At 33.1% G+C, this 25,346-nt stretch overlaps 1 protein-coding gene across 1 annotated transcript in view; it reads right to left on the bottom strand.

Moving 5' to 3' along the window:
* The window catches only part of RANBP17 (RAN binding protein 17), a 358,620-nt gene that overhangs the window by 297,194 nt on the left and 36,080 nt on the right, over window positions 1-25,346 (bottom strand). Inside the window, exons 6-12 of the mRNA XM_063086918.1 lie at window positions 24,527-24,631; window positions 22,974-23,139; window positions 19,923-19,996; window positions 17,524-17,643; window positions 15,281-15,427; window positions 14,401-14,573; window positions 11,659-11,852 (exon numbers count right to left, since the gene is read on the bottom strand). Coding sequence (XP_062942988.1) covers window positions 11,659-11,852; window positions 14,401-14,573; window positions 15,281-15,427; window positions 17,524-17,643; window positions 19,923-19,996; window positions 22,974-23,139; window positions 24,527-24,631 — 979 coding nt within the window. The remainder of the gene's footprint in view (window positions 1-11,658; window positions 11,853-14,400; window positions 14,574-15,280; window positions 15,428-17,523; window positions 17,644-19,922; window positions 19,997-22,973; window positions 23,140-24,526; window positions 24,632-25,346) is intronic.

Genomic DNA, 25,346 nt, shown 5'->3' with positions numbered 1-25,346 from the left:
GAGGGAAACTACTTAATGATAAAAGGACTGATCCATCAAGAAGACATAACAATCATAAATATGTATGCACCCAATGTTGGAGCAGCTAGATTTATAAAACAAACTCGATTAGACCTAAAGAAGGAAATAGACACTAATACCATAATAGCAGGGGACCTGAACACCCCACTGTCAATATTAGACAGATCATGTAGGCAAAGAATCAGTAGAGAAACACAAGATCTAAACAAGACTCTAGACCAATTGGAATTGGCAGATACCTACAGAACATTCCACCCAACCACCTCAGAATGTTCATTCTTCTCATCAGCACATGGAACATTCTGCAGGATAGATCACATATTAGGTCACAAATCAAGTCTCAATAAATTCAAAAAAATTGGAATTATCCCATGTATTTTCTCAGACCACAATGGATTAAAACTAGAAATTAATAACAAACGAAACTCTGGAAACTATACAAACACATGGAAATTAAACAGAATTCTACTTAATGACATATGGGTCCAAGAAGAAGTCAAGCAGGAAATTCAAAAATTTATTGAAACTAATGAAAATAGAGATACATCATCATATTAAAACCGGTGGGATACTGCAAAAGTAGTATTAAAGGGGAAATTTATTGCATTAAATGCTCACCTCAGAAGAATGGAAAGATGGCAAGTGAACAACCTAACACTTCTCCTTAAAGAACTAGAAAAACAAAAACAATCCAAACCTAAAGTTAGGAGACGGAAAGAAATCATTAAGATCACAGCAGAACTCAATGAAATTGAAAACCAAAAAACAATACAAAAGATCAATGAATCAAAAAGTTCGTTTTTTTTAAAGATAAATAAAATTGACAAACCATTAGCATGGCTAACAAAAAAAAAGAAGAGAGAAGATTCAAATAACAAAAATTAGAAATGAAAAAGGCGATATTACAACTATTCATCTGTAATACAAGGAAGCATTCGAGACTACTATAAACAACTATACGCCAACAAATTTGAAAATCTGGAGGAAACGGATAAATTTCAGGACACACACAAGCTCCCAAAACTGAACCATGAAGACGCAGAAAATTTGAAGAAACCAATAACAATAAAGGAGATTGAAGCTGTTATCAGAAGGCTCCCAACAAAGAAAAGCCCAGGACCAGATGGATTCACAGAAGAATTTTACCAAACATTCAAGGAAGAATTGACACCGATTCTTTACAAACTATTCCAAAAGATTGAAACAGACGCAAATCTCCCAAACTCATTCTATGAAGGAAACATCATCCTGATACCAAAACAAGTAAAGATATACCAAAAAAGAAAACTACAGGCCGATATCATTGATGAATATAGATGCAAAAATCCTCGATAAAATACTAGCAAACAGAATACAGCAACATGTACGTAAAATTATTCACCACGATCAAGTGGGATTCATCCCAGGGATGCAAGGTTGGTTCAACATACGCAAATCAATAAATGTGATACACCATATTAATAAAATCAAACACAAGGACCATATGATCATATCTATAGATGCTGAAAAAGCATTTGATAAAGTTCAGCACTCATTCATGACAAGGATCCTCTATAAGTTAGGTATAGAGGGAAAGTATCTCAACATAATTAAAGCCATATATGCCAAACCCACTGCCAATATCATCCTGAATGGGGAAAAGCTGAAAGCTGTTCCTTTAAGAACAGGAACTAGACAAGGATGCCCACTCTCACCACTCCTATTCAACATAGTGTTGGAAGTATTAGCCAGAGCAATCAGAGAAGAGAAGGAAATAGAGGGCATCCAGATTGGAAAAGATGAAGTCAAACAGTCCCTGTTTGCAGATGACATGATCCTATATATCGAACAGCCTAAAACCTCTACAAAAAAACTCTTGGAATTGATGAATGATTTCAGCACAGTAGCAGGATACAATCAACACACAAAAATCAGTAGCATTTCTTTTCTGCAATAGTGAACATGCAGAACGAGAAATCAAGAAAGCCTGCCCATTTACAATAGCCACCAAAAAAATAAAATACTTAGGAATTGAGTTAACCAAAGATATGAAAAATCTCTATAATGAGAAGTACAAACCACTGCTGAGAGAAATTAGAGAGGATACAAGAAGATGGAAAGATATCTCATGCTCTTGGATTGGAAGAATCAACATAGTGAAAATGTCCATACTACCCAAAGTAAATTCAATGCAATCCCCATCAAAATTCCAAAGACATTTTTCTCAGAAATGGAAAGAACTATCCAGACATTTATATGGAATAATAAAAGACCACATGTAGCCAAAGCAATGCTGAGCAAAAAAAATAAAGCTGGAGGCATAACACTACCTGACTTTAAGCTATACTACAAAGCTATAATAACCAAAACAGTATGGTACTGGCATCAAAACAGACACACTGATCAATGGAATAGAATAGAGAATCCAGAAATCAACCCACACACTTACTGCCATCTGATCTTTGACAAAGGCACCAAGCCTACTCACTGGGGAAGGGACTGCCTCTTCAGCAAATGGTGCTGGGATAACTAGATATCCATATGCAGGAGAATGAAACTAGACCCATACCTCTCACCATATACTAAAATCAACTCAAAATGGATTAAGGATTTAAATATACACCCTGAAACAATAAAACTTCTTAAAGAAAACATAGGAGAAACACTTCAGGAAATAGGACTGGGCACAGACTTCATGAATACGACCCCAAAAGCACTGGCAACCAAAGGAAAAATAAACAAATGGGATTATATCAAACTAAAAAGCTTCTGCACAGCAAAAGAAACAATTAACAGAGTTAAAAGACAACCAACAGAGTGGGAGAAAATATTTGTAAAATATACATACGACAAAGGATTAATATCCAGAATATACAAGGAACTCAAACAACTTTACAAGAAAAAAACAAGCAACCCAATTAAAAAATGGGCAAAAGAGCTAAGTAGGCATTTCTCTAAGGAAGATACACAAATGGCCAACAGACATATGAAAAAATGCTCAACATCACTCAGCATCCGGAAAATGCAAATTAAAACCACACTGAGATACCATCTAACCCCAGTTAGGATGGCTAAAATCCAAAAGACCCTGAACGATAAATGCTGGCGAGGTTGCAGAGAAAAAGGAACTCTCATACATTGTTGGTGGGACTGCAAAATGGTGCAGCCTCTATGGAAAATGGTATGGAGGTTCCTCAAACAATTGCAGATAGATCTACCATATGACCCAGCTATCCCACTGCTGGGAATATACCCAGAGGAATGGAAATCATCAAGTCGAAGGTATACCTGTTCCCCAATGTTCATTGCAGCACTCTTTACTATAGCCAAGAGTTGGAACCAGCCCAAATGTCCATCATCGGATGAGTGGATACGGAAAATGTGGTATATCTACACCATGGAATACTACTCAGCTATAAAAACGAATGAAATACTGCCATTTGCAACAACATGGATGGACCTTGAGAGAATTATATCAAGTGAAACGAGTCAGGCACAGAAAGAGAAATACCACCTGCTCTCACTTATTGGTGATAGCTAAAAATTAATATATAAATTCACACACACACACACAAAAAAAAAAAAAATCGTGGGGGGGGAGAAGATATAACAACCACAATTACTTGAAGTTGATACGAGAAGCAAACAGAAAGGACATTGTTGGGGGGGAGGGAGGAGAGGGAGTAGGGATGAGAGGGAGGAGGGAGGGAGGTTTTGGTAAGGGGCAACAATAATCAACCACAATGTATATCGACAAAATAAAATTTAAAAAAATAATTAATAAATAAATAATTAAAAGATAAAAAGAAAAAAAAAAAAAAAACATGTGAGACATAGGCACAAAAACAAAGAGACAGCTTAAGCTTCTCCTCTGAGGGCCAAAGGAAAAAGCCTAGCACATGACCAATGTGAGAAGTCCAATAGAAAAAAAAGCTTGCAATAAAGCTGATACAAAGAGTTACATCTAGAGAAAATGAAAACTGGAAAAAAAAAAAAAATCTGTGCTAGACAGAGAAAGACAACACAGAAACTTACCTGACTTGACTTCAGTGCTGGGTAGAAAAGGAGCAAAAAACCCTCCAGTCAGACCTCACATGGTTTGTAGCCTAAATACAGATTACCAGTGTGATATGACAAACCTCATTCTAAGGAAATAGTTTAGAAGGTATTAAATTGGCAACCCTCCCTCCCCACATTTAGTTAATGGATTAAACACTCCAATTAAAAGACAAACATAATCAGAATGGCTTTTTTAAAAGGGAAGAACTATATAACATCTACAAGAGACACATTTTAAATATATAGACACACAGATTAGAATTAAATGGACAGGGCCGAGCCCGTGGCGCACTCGGGAGAGTTTGGCACTGGGAGCGCGGCAACGCTCACGCCGCGGGTTCGGATCCTATATGGGAATGGCCGGTGCACTCACTAGCTGAGTGCCGGTCACGAAAAAGACAAAAAAAAAAAAAAAAAGAAGTAAATGGACAGAGAAAGATATACGACATAAACAGTAAGCATAGGGCATTGGCTATAGGTAGATAAAATAGAAATCAAGAGAAAAGGGTCAATTAAGAAAGACAACAATTACAAATGTCTATATGGAGCAAAAATTAAAAGTAATATAGACAATTCTACAATCATATTTGGAGATATTTTAACACCTGTCTCTTTGCAAATAATAGAAACAGACAAAAAAAATCAGTAAAGACAAAAATATCTAAATAATATTATTAACATCTTAATTTTTATTTATATAATACTATACACAACAATGGTAAAATACATATTCTTTTTAAGTATGGTATGTTTACCATGATAGTCCATATGCTGGGTCATAAAACAAGTCTCAATAAATTTAGAGAGGCCGAAATCATACAAAATGATATTTGACCAAGGTAGAATTAAGTTATAAATCAGTAACAATAACTAGGTGAACTCCAATATTTATAAATAAAAAGCACACTTCTAAATAATCCATCAATTAACAAAGACATAATTAAATTATAAAATACTTCTAACTAAATGATAATGAACTAAAACATCAAAATCTGTGGGGATGCAGTTAAAGCAAAGCTTAAAGAGCAATTTATAGCTTTAAATGTTTTTATTAGAAAAGAAAAAAAAAAACCTAGAAATCAAAGATCTGGAGTCTACACGCAATATTAGAAAAAACAGGTAACACCTAAAATAAGCATAAGCAGGAAATACTAAAGCTGAAAAAAAAAAACCCAATGAAATAAACAATAAAGAAAATCAATGAAACTAAAAAATGGTTCTCTGAAAAGATCAAAAAAATTGATAAATATCTGATTGGGTCAATCAGAGAAAAAGGACAAAAGAGATGAAAATTATCAGTGTCAAGAATGGGCTGGCCAGTTAGCTCAGATGGTTAGATTGCAGCCTTACAAGACCAAGGTAACAGGTTCAGATCCCTATACCAACTGGCCCCACCACCACCCCCCAAAAAGAGCATCACTTCAAATCCTATAGATATTAAAAGAATAATTATGGAATATTAGGATTAATTTTATTCCAAAAAATTTAAATGTAGGACAAATTCCTTGAAAGACACAAATGACTAGATTTGACCCCAGGAAAAATAGAAAATCTGAATAGTATTGTATCAATTAAAGAAAATGAATTAGTAATTATAAACACTCTAGGCCCACTGGCTTCACTGATGAATTCTAGCAAACTTTGATGTAAAAAATAATAGCAATACTATACAAACTCTTTCAGAATATACAGGAGTAAGAGAGAACACTTCTTCCAGACTCATTTTATGAGGCCAATATTACTCGGTCACCAAAACCAGGCAGTCATCACAAGAAAAAAAAAAAAAAAAACTACAGACCTATAATCCTTCATAAACACCATAAACAATAATGTAAAATAAAATTTTTGCAAACTGGATCTAACAATTTATAAAGGAACAGTATATTATGACCAAGTAGGATCTATCCTGGGAATAAAAAGCTGGTTTAACATAGAAAAATCAATTAATGTAATTCACTATATTACTAAAATAAAAAAGGAAAAAAATAAAAAATTAAAAAATAAAAAAGGCCATTTGAATAGGTACATTTTAAAAAATTACAAAAAAATATATATATATATGCCCTATTCATTATAAATATCCTGAGGAATAGAAGAGAACTTTCTTAAACTTATGAACATCTTTAAAAACCTACAGATAACATCATACTCAACATTAAAACGGTCAATGCTTTTTATGTACAAACAGGAAGGAGGCAAGAATATACACTATTACCACTTTCATTCAAGACTGTATTAGAAGTCTTACCATTGATATAAAACAAAAAAAAAAAAAGAAAGAAAAGGCATGGAGACTGGAAAGAAGACATAAAACTGTCTTTATTTGCAGATAACATGACCATGCATACAACCCTAAAAAATCTATGAAAAAGCTACTAGAACCAATAAATTTAGCAAAGAAAAGAATCAATTCTGGTTTTACAGAGTAGAAGAGAATAATCAGAATATTTACAAAAGCATCAAAAATAGATAGGAATAAATTTAGTGAACAATTTTTAATAGCTGTACACTGAAAAGCACAAACATTACAAAGAATAATAAACATTCATGAATTGCAAGACTCAATACTGCTAAGCTGGCCCAAATTGTTGTGTAGATTAAGGCAATCCCAATAAAAATTCTAGCAAGCATCTTTGTTTTGTTTTTGTTTTGTTTTGGTGGCTGGCCATTACCAGGATCGAATCCGCGAGCTTGGTGTTATCAGCACCATGCTCTAACCAAGTGAGCTAACCAGCCAGCCCTCTAGCCAGCTTTTTGGAAGAAATTAACAAGCTGATGCTAAAATTAGTATGGAAAGGCAAAAGACCTAGAACAGCTAAAATGACTTTGAAAAAGAACAAGATTGGATGATTTACATCACCTGATTTCAAGACTTATTATAAGCTACAGTAAACAAGACAATATAGTATCGGCATAAGGACAGACGTATAGATCAATGGTACAAAATAGAGAGTCTAGTAATAGACCTTAGCCTCACATGGTTAATCGATTTTGACAAAGGTGTAATGGTAATTCAGTGGAGGAAAAGACAGTCTTTTCAGCAGTTGGTGCTAAAACAACTGGATAGCTCTACAGGAGAAAAACTTTGACCCTTAACTCACAACACACACACACACACACACACACACACACACACACAAAACCATTACAGGATAGCTCTACAGGAGAAAAACTTTGACCCTTAACTCACAACACACACACACACACACACACACACACACACACACACACACAAAACCATTACAGGATAGCTCTACAGGAGAAAAACCTTGACCCTTAACTCACAACACACACACACACACACACACACACACACACACACACACACACACACACACACACACACACACACACAAAACCATTAACACAAAATGGATTGCAGGCCTAAACATAATAGCTGAAAACTATTAAACTTATAGAAGAAATTATAGAAGAAAGTCTCTGTGACTTTGGGTTAGACAGGATTTCTTAAACAGAAAAAGCTCAATCCACAAAGAAAAAAGTGAAAAAGTAGGCCATCAAAACTAAAAACCTTTAGTCTTTGAAAGACAGTTAAGAAGGCAAACCATACACTGGGCGAAAATATTTGCAAAACATACACATGAAAAAGAAATTGTATAAAGAATAAAAAGCACTTGTACAATTCCATAATAAGAACACATACAAAAGAACCAATGACCCAGTTTAAAAATGGACAAAAGATGTGAACAGACTTTTAGCAAAAGAAGACACATGAATGGCCAAAAAGCACACGAAAAGTGCTCAACATCATTAATCATTTAGGAAATGCAAATTAAACCACAATGGGATTCCAGTAAACACCCAGTAGAATAGCTAAAGCTGTGAATATAGATAGTATCAATGATGAGAATGTAGAGCAACTGAAATACTCACAGATTGTTAATGGAAAAGAAAAATAATAGACATCTCATAAAGTAGTATAGTAGGATCTTATAATATTAAACATATACTTACCATACAACCTAGCACCTATCTTTGATATTAACCCAAAAGAAATTAAAATTCAGGTACATACAAACCCCATTATTAAAATTTAGGTACATTCATAACACCATTATTCATAATACCTAAAAACTGGAAGTGTAATTCAAATATCCACAAACTGGTGAATAAACTGTGGTAATACTATAGCCATACCAAGGAATAAAAAGGAACAAAATATTAATACAGATAACGTATTTAAATCTCAAAAACATTATGCTAAGCAAACAAAGTAAACACAAAAGACTGCCTATTTTATGATACCATTTATATAAAAATCTAAAAGAGACAAACCATTGTGACAGAAATCAGACCAGTGCTTGCCTGGGCCAGGATCTGGAGGAGGGGATCAAAGAGCATGAGAAAACTATTTACAGTGAAGAGTATTCGCTATCTTAAATGTGGTGGTGGTTACATGACTGTGTATAATTGCTAAATTCATTAAATTGTACATTCAAAAACAAAAAAAGGAAAAAGATCTTTGCAACTCAGATCATAGATATGAGGCTGACTTTCCTAAACTTTAGAGAACTTTTAGATATCAACAGGGAAAAAAGGACCAACAAGCCAACAGAAAAAGAGCAAAGGAAATGAATAGCTTATTTACAAAAAAAGGAAGACCAAATTTCTTATGTAAATCTAAACAATGCATAATCTCACTGATATGAAAAATGCAAATGTAAAATTATACTGAGAAACCATTTTTCACACATAGGATTGCCAAGAATTCAACCTCTTGGCAATGTTGTTCTATAGAGGTTATATAGAAATGATCTCATAGATTGCTGGTGGACAAGTATATTGGTATAGACCTTACAGAAAACAATCTGGCAATATTTGTAAAATTATAAATACATTAACCCTTCCATCCAACAGCAATTCCACTTCTGGAAATTTATAAACTTGCATACACATGAAATGACATATGTACAAGGTTAATCGGTACAGCAATACTATTAATAGGAGAAGACTGTAAATTCAAATGACTGTCAACAGTGATGGAAATGGTTAAATAAATTATGATACATTCAAAGAATAAAATATATCTATCTACAGAAAATAAGAGCTCTCTATATACTGATTTAGAAATAGCTATATAACATTTTTAATTGAAAAAAAACCAAGAAATAAAACAGTGACCGTCGTATGACATATTCCGTGTAAATAAGGGGGGATAAGAATTTATATATTCATAATTATTTGAATATATACATAAATACTTTGGAAAGATACTGCAAAATTAGTAAGAATGGTTACTTGCTAGGGTGAAGAATGGGAAGAGAGTATAGCACTGGAATAGAACATATTTAAAATTTTTTTTTTGGACAATGTAAATATATAACTTCTTTCAAAAAAATTAGGTGAATTAGTTAAAATCAATTTGATATGAAAATAACTTAAAAAAACACACTAATGTGATTTGCAAAGACAGGTTACAAACTTGGAGATGATATTTACAATTCAAAAAACCTAAGGACTAGGGAAACATATATATATACACACATATAATGAGCTCCTACAAATTAGTAAGAGAAAGACAATCCAATGGTGAGGGAAAATGCAGTACAGTATATTACTAATGATGACATAACTAGGAGTCAATAAACATGAAACAATGCTAAACTTAATGATCAAGGGAGTGAAAAGTAAAATATCCACGACATATATTATCTCAACTAGATCGGCAAAAAATTTAAATCTAATAATATGAACTGTTGTTAAGGATCTAGGTCGGGGAGAGCAATATATAGCTTGTGGGACAGCCTCCTGTTCTAGTAAATAAAATTTTACTGGAATGAAGCCATGCATCTGGTCTATGGCTACTTCCTAGCTACACAGGCAGAGTTGAGTAGCTGCAACATATAACTAAAACATTTACTATCTGGCACTCTGTAAGAAAATGTTTGCTAATTGCTGATAGGGATGATAGGGATTCCTGTTGTTAGGATGTACAGTAGTATAATCACTTTGTAAAATAATTTGAAATGATCTACTAAAGCTGAATATGTAATGGATATACACAACAAACTTTACAGCAACACTGACTGTATTAGCAAAAAATAGAGAAAATATCAAATACCCATTGATAAAAGAATGAGTATAAATTGTGGTATATTCAAACAACTAGTGTGTAGCAGTGAAAATGAAACTATAGCTATATGCATAAAAATGAGCTTTCATAAATGCAATACTGAAAAATAATAATAAAGTTGTAGAAGAACAAAATAATAAACTTTATAGAAGAATAAAACATTTGTATGAAGTTCAGAAATATGCAAAACCATGTATTATTTTCAGAATACAAATACATGTAGTAAAATTATGTAGAAAGGCATCAATTGACAAACACAAAATTCAAGATTTTAAGTATTTTCTGCAGGTAGGATACATTTGGAAAGAGGAACAAAGGGTGCTGCAACGATACTGGCATTGACCTATTCTTTCAGCTAGGTGATGGTGTTTATTATTGCTATTCTCTCTGTTTCAATATATGTAAATATACTCTTACACATATTTGATATTTAATAATTTTCAACACTCTATTAAAAGAAATCAGTAATGAAGAAACTAAATGCTACAAAAAAATGTTATTTCTCTCCCATTTAATTTATAAATAATGAGATCCCAATAAAAGAAAGAAAGAACACTGAAAGTAGAGAAGGTAAACTACTCCACTGTCTAGCCCCTCAGCAGTATTGTTAGACTTAAAAAAAAAAAAAAAAAATGATGCACGGATAACAAATGAATGGCATTTTAAGAAAACATTATGCAAATGTAAAGGATAACCTTTTAAATCATTTTTTAAAAGAATTAAGGTGGAAATAATTAGAAATAAATTTAACTATGATCCCTTACCAACTTCACTTTCCAACACAAGATAAAACAAAAAAATTCTGAAACTGGAATTAAAGTGCCTTCTATTAGAAATGTATAAATCTAGTTCTCATAATACATCCCATTTAAAAACTCTGAAAAGTGTGTTCATATATTTGTATTCCCTGCTATGTTCCTAAAAATTTTAAAGGACATAGAGAAATAAATATCAATTGCTTCAATAAAGAATTAAAAGCAAAATAATGAGAAAATTGAGGAATGAAAATAATAAAATAAAAACATAGTGAAGGCTAACGCATAAAAGCAAAACCACAATGAGGTCTTGCACACTTTTTTTACCGGCTAAAATTTAGCTCTGTGTTTGCAATCAGTTATAGCAAAGAAGGGAACATGATTAGTTAAAAGATAGTTATGTTAATAAACTCAGGAATCAAAGATCATTATCAGCTTTTTTTAATAGTGATTCCCGAGAGAAGTACAATAGTACTTCAGAAAGTTCATGGAAAAATTCGTATTATCTTTTAATTCTATTTTATCCACAAACTTTATGAAGTACCCTCATATTTTCTATGAATTTTATAAAGAACTAAAAAGAAACCATCAAGCCACCAGAATACAAAATAAAAGGTTAGTAAAATTAATGGCGCAATTGGGAGAAATGCATAAAAATAATCTGTAGTAAAATGATTAAATAAAATACTTAATGATGCTTCTTATTACTCAACATAATACTCACATAATTGTCACATAAGATTTACTGACCTTCCTGAATTGCCATGTCCACAGTTATCCTAGAAGTTGAATGCAAAAGTTTTTGGTAATTCTGTGCATTCTGGTCAAATAACTGTACAAGAAGAGTGCATGTCTTTTCATATTCACATCTGCTAACAGTGCACAACTGCTCCAGCTGCTGAAACACAGTAGCAGTATCATCCAGTGGATCATCTAAATGATCTCTGCAAACACATAAGAATAAGTTTACAGAGGATATTAGAATGTGATGTACTTTCATTCACCACAAATAAACTTTATGTTAAATAAAAATTCCATGATGGATAAAGAAATAAAAGACAAATGGATTAGAAGGTCAGAAATAAAACTAGTCTATATTTGAAGATGACATAATTATGTACATAGAAAACAGCAAAGAAACCACAAAAAAGCTATGGAAACTAATAGGAGAGTTTACTAAGGTCACAGCATTACAAGGTCAATGCAAAATCAAATACATTACTATACACTGGCAATGAACAATTGGAAATTAAAATTTAAAAACAGTATCATACAAAGGCACCAGAAAACATAAAATGTTAATTAAATCTAACTAAACACTTGCAAGATATAAAGGCTAAAAACTACAAAACACTGATGAAAGAAGTCACAGAAGAGCTAAGTAAATAGACATGCTCACTGAATGAAAGACTCAACATTGTCAAGATGTCAATTCTTCCCCCAAATTAATCTATAGATTCAATGCAATGCCAGTCAAAATCCCAGCAGTATTTCTTTGTAGAAACTGAAAAACTGATTCTAAAATTTACATGGAAAAGCATAGGAAGTAGAATAGCCAAAACAATTTTGAAAAGGGAAAATCAAGTTGGAGAACTCACACTATCTGTTTTTTTTTTTTTTTTTTTGGATTTTTTTTTTAAATTTTTTTTTAATTTATTTTTTTTTAATTTTATTTTGTCGATATACATTGTAGCTGATTAATGCTCCCCATCACCAAAACCTCCCTCCCTTCTCCCTCCCCCCCTCCCCCCCAACAATGTCCTTTCTGTTTGTTTGTTGTATCAGCTTCAAATAATTGTGGTTGTTATATCTTCTTCCCCCCCCCCCCCCGGTTTGTGTGTGTGTGAATTTATATATTAACTTTTAGCTCCCACCAATAAGTGAGAACATGTGGTATTTCTCTTTCTGTGCCTGACTTGTTTCACTTAATATAATTCTCTCGAGGTCCATCCATGTTGTTGCAAATGGCAGTATTTCATTCGTTTTTATAGCTGAGTAGTATTCCATTGTGTAGATATACCACATTTTCCGTATCCACTCATCCGATGATGGACATTTGGGCTGGTTCCAACTCTTGGCTATTGTAAAGAGTGCTGCGATGAACATTGGGGAACAGGTATACCTTCGATTTGATGATTTCCATTCCTCTGGGTATATTCCCAACAGTGGGATACCTGGGTCGTATGGTAGATCTATCTGCAATTGTTTGAGGAACCTCCATACCATTTTCCATAGAGGCTGCACCATTTTGCAGTCCCACCAACAATGTATGAGAGTTCCTTTTAAAAATGAACTAGTCTTACCTGATGTAATATACAAAAGATAACTTGAAATAGATCATAGACCTAAATGTAAATCCTGAAACTGTAAAATTTCTAGAAGAAAAAATAAAACAAAATCTTGTAACCTTGGGTTAGGTAAAGATTCCTGAGGTACAACACCAAAAACATAATACGTGAAAGAAAAGAAAGGATAAAGTGGACTTAATTAAATTTTAAAACATTTGCTCTTCTAAAGACTCTGTTAAGGAAATGAAAAGGCAAATGACGAACTGAGAGAAAATATTTGCAAAATTCATACATGATAAAGACTTGTGAACAGAACATACAGACCTCTCAAATCTCAATGTAAGAAAATAAACAACCCAATACAAAAATGGGCAACAGATGTGATAGGTACTTTGCCAAAGAATACACACCCAGATGGTAAATAAGCACATGAAAAGATGCTCAATACTATTAATCATTAAGGGAATGCAAATTAAAACCACAGTGAAGTACCACTACACAACCAATGACTAAAATGTTAAAAAAACTAACAATATTAACTGCTGCTGAGAATGCAGAGAAATTGGACCTTTCATACATTGCAGGTGGGAATGCAAAATGGTACAGCTACTTTGGAAAATAGTTTGGCAGCTTCTTATAAAGTAAAATATACACTTACATGCAACCCAGGAATCCCACACCTAGCTAGTGATACAAGAGAAATGAAAACTTAATGTTCATACAAAAATCTGTACAGTAATGTTTACAGCAGTTTTACAATTGCCAAAAATGGAAATAACTAAATGTCCATCAACAGGTGAATGAATAAACATATTGTGATATATCCACAAAATGGAATACTATTCAGCAATGAAAAGGAAAGAAATATTGACACAACATGGAAGAATCCTAAATGCACTATGCTAAGTGAAAGAAGCCAGACTAAAAAGCTATATACTAAATAATTTCACTTATACAACACTCTGGAATAGGCAAACATTACAGGAAAACAGATAAGTAATTGCCAAAGTTGAGGGTGAGAAGAGGGCTGACTACAAAGGGACCCAAAAAAACTTTTCGGGGTGATGGAGCTATTCTATACCTTGATTAGGATGGTAGTTATACAATGTTCTATATACTAAAAACTGAACTTTAAAATTATACCTCAATTTTTAAAAATTCCAAGATGCAACAGATGAAAATACAACAGAAACATTTAAAATACCTCACAACTATGGCAACAGATTCCAACCGAGAAGTGATAAAGGCCTTTGTGATTTCCGGTGCATAAGTGTCTAATAAGTGGGGTTCAGTTGATTTCACAAAAGGAACTGATGCTACCATCCTTTGCCACAGAGTTAATAAATAATGAACACTGTTGGGAGCAAATTCCCAATGCTACAAAAAAATAAAGCAAAATTTATTTAAAATGACGTTATATCTTCCTAGAATAAGAATTATAGAGCAAAATTACTAAACATACATTTTAAAATTAACTTTTATCCTGATTATATACCTAGTGAACAATTAATACAGCAAATTTTATAAATGCAAAAAAAGCATAAAGAAATCAACATCTCTCATTATTCTACTGCCCAGAGATGATTACTATTAAAATGTTCCTGTATTTCCTTCTAATCATTCCATGAATATTTTTCAGAGTTGACATCATGTGGTATTATAGATGGTTTTATGAGCGCTCCCCTAAACTTACAAAAAGAATTTTTCCTTAATACAATCTGTAAAAATATTCTTTTATTTCTTCACATAGATTTTACTGCGGCTTCTCAAGTCATTTTTCAATTATTGGACATTTAAGTGACTTTTTTTTTTTTTTTTTTTTGGCAGCTGGCCAGTACTGGGATCTGAACCCATGACCTTGGTGTTACTAGCACCACTCTCTCCCAGATGAGCTAACCAGCCAGCCTGACTTCTCAATTTTTATTATAAATGTTGTAATGAACTTTTTTCCCTAAAACTTTGCAATGAACATTTTCAGCAAAGTACTCAAATTAACAGACTGAAAACACACCCCCAACGACCCTTACCAAGAAATCGTTAAAAAACTATCTACAGTTTAACATCAGTTACATATTTTTCCTTACCTGTAGGCTAGTAATGGTAAAATTAGCGATCAATCTAATAACTTCAGGATATTCTTTCACCATAACTAATTCTCCCAGCTGATAATTTGTTTTTAAACGAGCCAAAAATCGACAAAATTCATGATAATTACCTGGATCAGACAAACCCTAAATTATGAGATAAAAATAAAGGCTTTTAAAAGTACTTAAAAACAAACCTATTGATAATAAAATCAATAAAATTCCACAGTATTTTATTGTCTCCCAGTTTTCATGGGTACTTATGGTACTTTGTGTTAACATGGTAGAGAACAATAAAGCATGTGTTGAATAAAAAGAAAACAAGTGATTCCTAGTGGTTTTAATGTTGTCATCAATGATTAATAATAAGGGATCCAAAGAAGAGGCTTTGGAAGAAGCTTTGCACCATGATGACTAAATTATAATGTTTGGGAACCTATCCATATTAGATTTAAAAATGTGTGTGTGTGCTGCGGCTTAAACAGAAGTCAACAAAGGACTTGAAAAATATCAAAGATGAAAAATAAAAATAGCTCTTGAAACCCTGCACAACAATAATACTGACATTAAGCAGTTAGTGTGCACACAAATTACAGAAGTTTCTTTTTATTCAACAGATACTTATTACCTACAGGCATTCTGCTCTCAAACCACTCCCTATCTCTAAGTGGACAGTCATTCAAACAAATTACTGCAATGTAGGGAATAAAGTTTAATAAAATACCCATAAGATACACAGGTAGCTTCTGGAGGTATTGAAAGGTCTCCCCAGTTGTCTGTGAGCTGCTAGAAGACATGGCACATGTGTTACTATCTCTATAGTTTGAACACTTTGCACTATGTACTGCAGCTGGCATGAAACAATTTTTAAAAATCTGTTTAATACTGAAAGACTTCCTAAAAAATTTCATTTATATAAGCTCCACAAAGGAATATAAAATAGTATCTACTTATCAAGAACAAATTACAAAAAGACATTTTGTAATCATAGGTCTTTTAATACATGTTTGTGATTCTAATATAATGTAATATTCAGACTAAATTTTACAGACATGAAATATCAACATGAGGATGCTGGAAAATCATTTAAGAGAATTATCTGACAGCATATTATCTTCCACATACTGGTTGATGACAGTGAGTTACACAACTAAAAATTTTATAGTATATTGGGAAAATCCTATATTTATCAGCAAACAGGTAAATTTCACAGCTATACTTACGCTGAAAAGACAAAAACAAATGCATAAGACAAAATATTCCTAATACCTGTAAAAACAATTGCTTTCTGTAGAAGCATATTTTCTTTCTATACAAAGAAATTACGTGTTCCCCCAAAAGTTATTAATAACCAAGAGACTTACAGAAACCACCTTAAATCATCATTTAACCCTTTAAAATCTATACTTTACAGATTTTTGTTGTTGTTGTTGAAATGTTTTTTTTTAAATTTTAACTTCTCAATATACATTGTAGTTGATTTTCATGACCCTTTACCCATTCCCCTCCTCTCCTTCCCCTCCCCCCCCACATCATATCAAACATTTTTTTTTTTTTTTTTTTGGTAGCTGGCTGGTATGGGGATCCAAACCCATGACCCTGGTGTTACAAGGCTGTGCTCTAATCAACTGAGAACCAGCCAGTCCCATACTTTACAGATATCTTAAACCAAAACAAAATAAAAAGTGAAACATAAAATATTTTATTTAAGCATCCCAAATCACTCAATAATGGCTATGCAATTCTCTGAAATGAATATTGCCACTGAAGCTCTGAAGTTGATGTACTGAGTAGATTTTAAAATCTACAAACTCTTATTTGCTCACAAGAGGGCAAAAAGACATTATTCCATAGTTTAAAGCCACTTATTCCAATATTAATGTTCAAATTTATATTGTCTTCTAATTCAAAAGGTGGATATAATCCTGCATTAATCACTTCCGTAGTTCCACATGTGCAAGCAAAGAAATGCAGTACAGTGGTAAAAGACAGAAGCATAATAAGATATATAAACTGTATTTATATTTGCCTAAAAGAAAAAAAATAAAAAGAGGAAGAACAAAGAAACATGCATTTTTAAAAACTGCCCATTTCTACTACAAATGAGACCTGAGGAAGATAAATATGATACTAAATATTTTCTTCCAGAATCATAATAAATTCATGATGAATTTAATATGTGCCTTCGAGCAGAAAAACCGTATTTCCATATGCTAAGTATTAATTATATTACTCATAAATACCTGAGGGTTTTCAAGTATCCTTTTTACTCCCTTAATTAAATTACCAAGGTACTTGGCACGTTCAGGACTGCTAAATAAGGACCTTCTTGTAGAAGCAAACTGAACTAAACATGAAAGTGCCTAAAAACAACAAAAAAATTAATTTCAATTTTAAAAGTAACTATAGCCACATGTAAGGAATACTAGTCTCTACATTTAAAACATATTTAATTTTAATGATAAGAAAGCATTTTAGAATATAAAAACAGTGTAAGCTAAACATCATCAACCACTACCACCACCCACATCCTTTCTATCCTACCTCTAAAATTCCTATTTGTGTATTTCCCCCTCTAATATTTTTTCATATACTAAATCTGCCAGAGCAGGGGCCTTGACATGTGGACATTCAAAGGGCTTCCAATTGCTTATGATGCCCAGTTCTGTTGGCGAACTAATGAGCCAAAAAGAAAATACAGTTTTGTGGTAGAAAATGTTTAGGAAATACTGCACATTATGCACTATGATATCCTACAACGGAGGAAATCCTGTAACTTGACTTAATCCAGCACATCTCAAATATATTTGGTCATGGAATATTTTACACCATCCATTAGTATCTTAAGAAACAGTTTGGAAAACACCACTGGAAGAGTTAGATACTTTATAAAAATTCCTAAGGAGTACCTGTGACCTAGTTACTTTCCTAAAGTTTCCAGACTATTTCACGCCTTGGGTTCCTAATTCTACTAATGGTACCCTCTGAAGTCTGTCTGAGCATCAAGTGAAAAGTCCCCAAATGGCAACTTTCTAACCAAAGTGGCCTACATGTGTTTTGTTTTGGTCCACATATTTGCTTACCCACTTCTTAAAAATTAAAATTAGCTGTCAATATTTAAATACTTCAATTAGGAGATTTCACACAAAATGTCTGGCTCTCGTAGCAAGGGTGAGAATAGGGACAAAATCAGAAGACGCCCTTTTCAGATGTGCTCCAATTTGACATAGTCCCTATTGTTAAAAACCAAAAACCAAATACAAAAACAAACAAAACTTCTTAAGGAACTCTGATGTGCAGGTTTGGAAACCACTGGAGTATTAAAAATCCACAGGGTTTGGGGGCTAAAAAGACCTGGGTTTGAATCTCAATACCAATATTTACTTTGTTGCCCTGGGGGAAATCAGTTGGTTTGGGTCTGGTTTCTGTCTCTGGATCTACACAGTGAGAACAGTATTATTTACCTTGCAGGGCCCCTTTGAGGATTAAGTGAGATAAGAACGATATAACAGAGCAAGCCCAATAAATGTTAGTCACCATCTCTCAAAGCAGCTGTTTTCTGCTTTATTTTTTAAGTACCAATACCTTTTTTGTTTTATCCAAAAACATACTTGCATAAAGCCATGGTTTTTAAATAACTAAAAGCAAGACTGTTTTGGCTGAAATGAAGGCTGTGGCACCACTTGGATACACGAGTATTCTGTGAAACCCAGTTTTAAAACCACCACCTTAAACCCTAGATTCAAGAGCAAACGTTTTTTTAAAAAGGGTATGTTTGTGAATCCGTTCCTCCCATCTAGGCGATAACATATCACTGATATGTACTTTAAATCTGGAACATCTTTTTTCAGGAAATGGCAACATTAGAATTCCCAACTTTACTTCTATAATCTTAAGATACTAAACTTATAATTTTTTCTTTTTTTTTTTTTAAAAAAAGATGACCCTTGACTTGGTGTTGTCAGCACCATGCTCTCCGAAGTGACCTAACCGGCCATCCCTATATATGGATCCGAACCCATGGCCTTGGTGTTATCAGCACCACACTCTCCCAAGTGAGCCATGGGCCAGCCCCAACTTACAATTTTTTCTAACCTTGCCAGATCTGTTTTAGACTCCACAAAGTCTCAAGAATTTTTTAAGTACGCAATAGAATTTGATTCAAAAAATAAATGAAGAACTGGAGTGATGAGCACAAAATCAAGTGAGCGATCCCCTTCATTTCTTATTCAGTGATGTCTGACGGAGGCTGCCTGTCAAGCCTAAGGCATGAATCCAGGCAGGGTTGCAGATGAGTTAGAGAGGAGGAAGAGAAGGGAAGGTCCAGGTGGGGTGGCCAACTGCTGGACTTGGGGTCTATGGGAACTAAGTAGAAGGAAAGATATATTTAGAGATTGGTAGGTTGTCTGGCTCTGTGCAGGAGCTAAATAAACAATTATTGATTCTGGACACACCTGTGAAATGGAATGGACTGTTGACAAAATAAGTCTGACAAATAGCTTAAGCTATTTACATCCTAAAAATGTAAGAACTTCTTGTGAGAGGTAAACCCAAATATATAAATTGAATTTTTCAAATATATAACACCCCTTACTTTAATTAAAGGTACCTTTTAATAAAGTAATAAATGACTTTTACTTACTAACTGAGACAGTAGTGGTGGAAGTGAATGATACAAATTGAAGAAAAGATCCAATGTTTCTGGTTCCAGGAAAACTGGAAAAAAAATTATTTTCTAATACCATTACTTTCAATTCAGTGATCTTAACAAAGTAAGACATTATCACAAGAACTCTAAGAGAGAACTCCAAGACCTCTGCATGTGGCCATTCCAGTTAGGCCTATTTTTAATTCCTAGCTATTTTCCTTTGAAAGATGAAATAAAAGAGAGGTAGAAATTAACTAGCTAAGATGTTCTTTATTTTTATGTAGCATGTACAGTTCTAATAGTAATAGTTCTTACTATTTTCATTTGTATTTAAGTAATATTAACACTGTTTAAAAGTTCAAAAAGTAAGCCACACTAAAAAATTTATAATTAAAAACAGCTGTACCCTACCCCATTCCAACTACCTTTTGGCTCTTTCAGCTATATTTAATACGTGTTTCCAAATAGTGTTCTATACTACTATTTCACTTCATTATTTTACTTTATACATCAACTGAACTCCTAGTACGGTGTTATTAGGCTTTAGCTGTCTAACCACTCATCCCACAACCCCACCACCCCCACCACTCTCTCCACAATCCACCTCTCTCAAAAATTCATCCACGATTATCATGATTTGTGATTTAATAAATTCTAAGTGCTTACATTTATTATGACTACGTAAATAATGTTAATAGCTGAGCCAAAAAGTATACTATGATTATGTCACATTTCTAATACTCTCTGGACTTAATCATAGTATCTTTTCTGTGCTTAGTTGTATATCTGTCATTCTTTCCAAATGCTCTGACAGATTTGCAAAATGTTCTTCATGATCTTTTCCAAACAATCAAATAATCTATCATTTCCATTCTCACAACCCTACCTCCCAGAGCCTTCAACATGAACTGGTGGTTCCCTAACTTTGTTATACAACTGTGTTTTTATGTCTGTTCACTGTCACCTTGTTTTAAAGTGCCGTTTTCCCAAATCCCGTATCTTCCACTTGGCTTGTACATCAAGTAGATTCCTAACAGTAAGTATATAAGGGATAAATTTTAGGAAGACTTGCATGTCTGAAAATGTCTTTATTCTATCTTATACTAGATAATTTGGGTCTAGTTTGAAAATAATTTTCCCTCAGAAGTCTGAGGATATTTATCATTGTCTTCTAGCTTCCAGTGCTGCTGCTGTGAAGTCTAATACCACTCTGATGCCAATCCTTTGTAAGTGACCTGCTTTTTTCTTTCTAATAGATTTTAGAATATTTTTCTTTATCCTTGCTCTTCTGAAATGTCATGATTATGATGCTTACTGTATTTTTTTTTTCCCGTTCATTATGCTGGCTACTTGGTGTGATCTTTCAGTCCAAAAATTTATGTCCTTCAGTGCTCAGAGCTTTTTTGAGTATTATTTGTTTGTAAATTTCCTTCTGTTTTCTCTGTACTCTCTTTCTAGAACTAACAGATGCCAGACCTCCTAATTTCATCTGCTAATTTTCTTGTATTTTTTCTCCTATCAAACATCTCCTTGCTTTTTTGTTCCACTTTCTAAGAGATTACGTTAACTTTATCTTCCAACTCTTCTGAATGTTTTATTTTGGCAACTGTCTCTTAAATTTGGAACATTCTCTGACCTTTCCTTTTTAAAACAATATCCTGTTCTTATTTTAGGAATGTATTACCTTTTCTTATCTCTCAGGATATTAAAGATTAAGTATCCCTTATCTGAAATGCTTGGGACCAGAAGTGTTTTGGATTTTGGATTTTTTCAAATTTTGGAATATTTGAAGGATATATACCATTTGAGCATCCTTAATTTGAAAATCTGAAATACTCCAGTAAGCATTCCCTTTAAGTGCTGTGTCCATGCTCAAAATGTTTCAGATTTTGGAGTATTTTAGATTTCAAATTTTAGATTAGGGATGCTCAACCTGTGTCTCTTTTTGAAGTTTACTTCTACTCTTCTCCTTGTCCCTGTTTCTATTAACTCCCCCTCCCCCTTCTTTAATTAAACTTGTGTTTTAGATAACTATGGATTCATATGTAGTTAACAAGAAATAATACAGAGAGACTCCATGTACTTTTTACCCAGTTTTCCACAATGGTAATTTCTTGCTAAACTACAGTACAGTATCAAAACCAGGAAACTCACATTAACACAATCTACCAATCATATTCAGATTTCCCACTTTTACCTGTATTTGTATGTGTGTATGTACACATGTTTTTTCAGTTTGTGCAATTAATTTTTACTACATGTGTTGGTCCACATCAAGATACAGAACACTAAGTACCTTTTGTTGATTTAGTCTCTGAAAACATTGGAAATTTTCAAAAAATCTTTGGTGTTTCTCTACTATATCTGGTATCCCTGAACCTGAAGCCTCTCCAGTCTAATTTTTCAAGGAAAAAAACTTTTCTTCTTGGGAAGCGAGGAGGTAGTACAGATAGGGAAGAGAGGGGAAAAGCAGTCACCTAGATGCATACGTAGTAGAGAAGATCCTGGGAAGTTTAACTGTTCACAATATGGACTTCTTACCAAACCCTTTCAGCCCTACTCTCTGACTTCAGGGATACCCTAGGGCCACCATTTTCCAGGAATGTGGGAGAACAAATTAGCTTGCTTTTTCATGGTATCCCTCTCTGTAAGAACTTTAAGTTGCAATTCTGCTAAATCACTTACTCTAATTCATTCTCTTTATAACTTTGAAAAGCATGTTGACATCTCTTGCCAACTCTTAGATTCCTTTCCACTCTGTTTATCTGAAAGTTTCAAAACAGAGCTCTTGATGTTCCCTCCCAAACCTGCTTTCCACCTAGCTCTAGAGTTGTCTTTTCTTTTTTTCCCAAAATCAAAATATGGAAGTTACTATGATATGAATTAGGGCAAACATTTCAATATTGAGTATCAGCAGCAAAGTAGGATTATAAACTGTTTTGAGCTCTTTTTTCATTACCTAGCAAAAAAGAGAGATAACTATACATAAAGGCAACTATATTGCTTAATTCTGTGCCTCTTATCTCACACTAAACTTTTTCTTACTTGTTCTCCAGGTTGTTGGAATCTGCACTGTGCAAAGATCATCTGCAGATTCATCTGCTGAACTACCAATGAAGTCAAAATTAAGGCAGTTGAGGACCAGTTTCAAGACCTGCATTACCAGATTTTGTTGACATTGATCCTGAAGATTTAAAGGTTTGGCCAACACCTAAAAAAAGTTCAAAATCAAATAAAACACTGAATTACATCAATTAATTTTCACTGCATGAATTAAATAATTCTTCAATGCCAAACGAAAATTTAAAAAAAAAAAAAAAAACCAAAAAGACAAGAGTTTACAAAGTTATATTGTTACATATATTTGAAAAAATGATACAATCACTATCAACAAATTTTTTAAATAATAGACTATTTTCAAATCTAATTTTGTAAAATGGGAATAAAAACTTTTACATTTAACATATCGTAGGTCACTTAAAGTTATAAGAAGTAATGTTAGGACAAAAACTTTATATAGCTCAATTATATAAATTACATGATTCCTTAACTCAAAGATTGCTTGGAACAAGTTGAAAATAAAACTTTAAGAAAAACGGGCCTTATTTCATGCATAAAAGAGCGATACTCAGCTAACAAAGGCTGTTAGAATTGTTTGAATGTGGAAGGACATTCACAAGCTTCTGGAAAACAATGTCAACTTCCAAAATCACAACCAGGAAAAATTATACTTTTTAGAGACACATCGTGAAATTTTTGTGGAGAAAATGACATGAAGTTTAGGATTCTGCTTCATGAATAATACAAAAAGAAATAAAGTGGGTAGATAAGGACAGAGATGAAACGAGGCTGGCCTTGAGTTGTTACTATTTAACTGGTTGATGGGTTCAGGGGGTCCATTATATTACTCTACCTACTTTCGTATACGTTAAAATTTTCCATACTAAAAGGAAACGTTTAAGATAACAGAGTGTCTTTCGGTCTGATCTAGTATGGCAGTTATCATGTTACTATACCACAACTGAAATAAGTAGAAATGAGTGCTTAGTGGAACATTACTTTGGCAAATGCTGTACTATACCAATTGATAAGCTTGAGAAGCATGATGGAGTCCCCATATTATATAAGAGAACACAATATAATTATGAATCCTGCTACTACTAACGATCAATAGGGCACTAAGAAGCAAATAGGGAAATATTATTTCCCAATGAAATTATTAAACTCAACTATCCTGGCTAAACTATGAATGTATTTTGATAGTTGATGAATTAGGAAAACTTGTCATCTCATTTTTCACATGTACTCCATCAAAATATGGGCAGGCAGATAAAGAAACTAAGTAGGAAGATGATGAAACTACTAAGAGAAGTTACTAAATTTCCCTTGGATTTTACCTTATCATATACCCAGTGAGGAAAAGTGAATTCTTTGGAATCTCTTACAGATTTGTGCAAATTTACTGTACTTAAATTAAGACTGTCCACAATAATTCTTCAAAAGGAAGAACAGGAGGGAAAATCCATTTGAGGTTCTTTTGAAACTCGGAAAGTTTCCTAAGTATTGTAATTAGGGAATTGAATTATTAAATAACTTACCTCTTTTAGAAGAGAGCATGCTAGCACTAAAACGTCTTTGAGAGAAGTGTCACGAAATGAGGTAGCTATTTTCCTGTGTTTTGCTGAAGGTCTAGAATAATCAACCTAAAAAGATCAAGATGAATTAGTTTAACCAGATCTACCAAAAAAGCAAAGCAAAAATTTACTAAATAAGAAAAAGAATGGAAATAATGATTAAAGAATCATAAAGTACAGAATTAAAGGGCTTTAAAAAATTTACTGGAATAAGTGACTTGCTCAAGCTTACTCAAAGAATCAAAGGTTAGAATCCAAGTTTCTGGACTATTTCAATTCAGTGCTCTTCCTATAAACCACACTGATCCCAAAATCAAAAGCCAGAGTTGATCACATTTTCAAAGAGAGTATAAACAACACAGATTACAAGACACATACTATCAACTCCTGAACAAGGTACCATATTTCACATTATGCAAGTAACAACCTCCCTGTTCCTCAGATTCTACTTCAAATCCTAACTTTTCATAAATCAGCAAACTGAATTCGTTATAGAAAAATTCATCTATATGAAAGAGATATTTCTACATACACCATATATGTCATTGGTTCAAATACCCTTCATATTCTGAAAAGAAACTAAGGCAGAATTATAAATGAGAAATATGATTATTATATATGCAATAGTATATTCCCTCTGAATATTTTACTAATGACAATTTTTAAGAATAAATTTACTAAGACCAGCTCTTGAGCATCTAACCTAAAACATGTTTGAAACTATACCATTACTACCATTAATATTTCCATTTATCTATAGAAAACAAGCAAACAAAGCTAAAAT

Source organism: Cynocephalus volans, chromosome 2 (assembly GCF_027409185.1).
Source record: "Cynocephalus volans isolate mCynVol1 chromosome 2, mCynVol1.pri, whole genome shotgun sequence".
Taxonomy (NCBI): Eukaryota; Metazoa; Chordata; class Mammalia; order Dermoptera; family Cynocephalidae; genus Cynocephalus; species Cynocephalus volans.
This window is presented reverse-complemented; position numbering and strand designations above follow the sequence as displayed.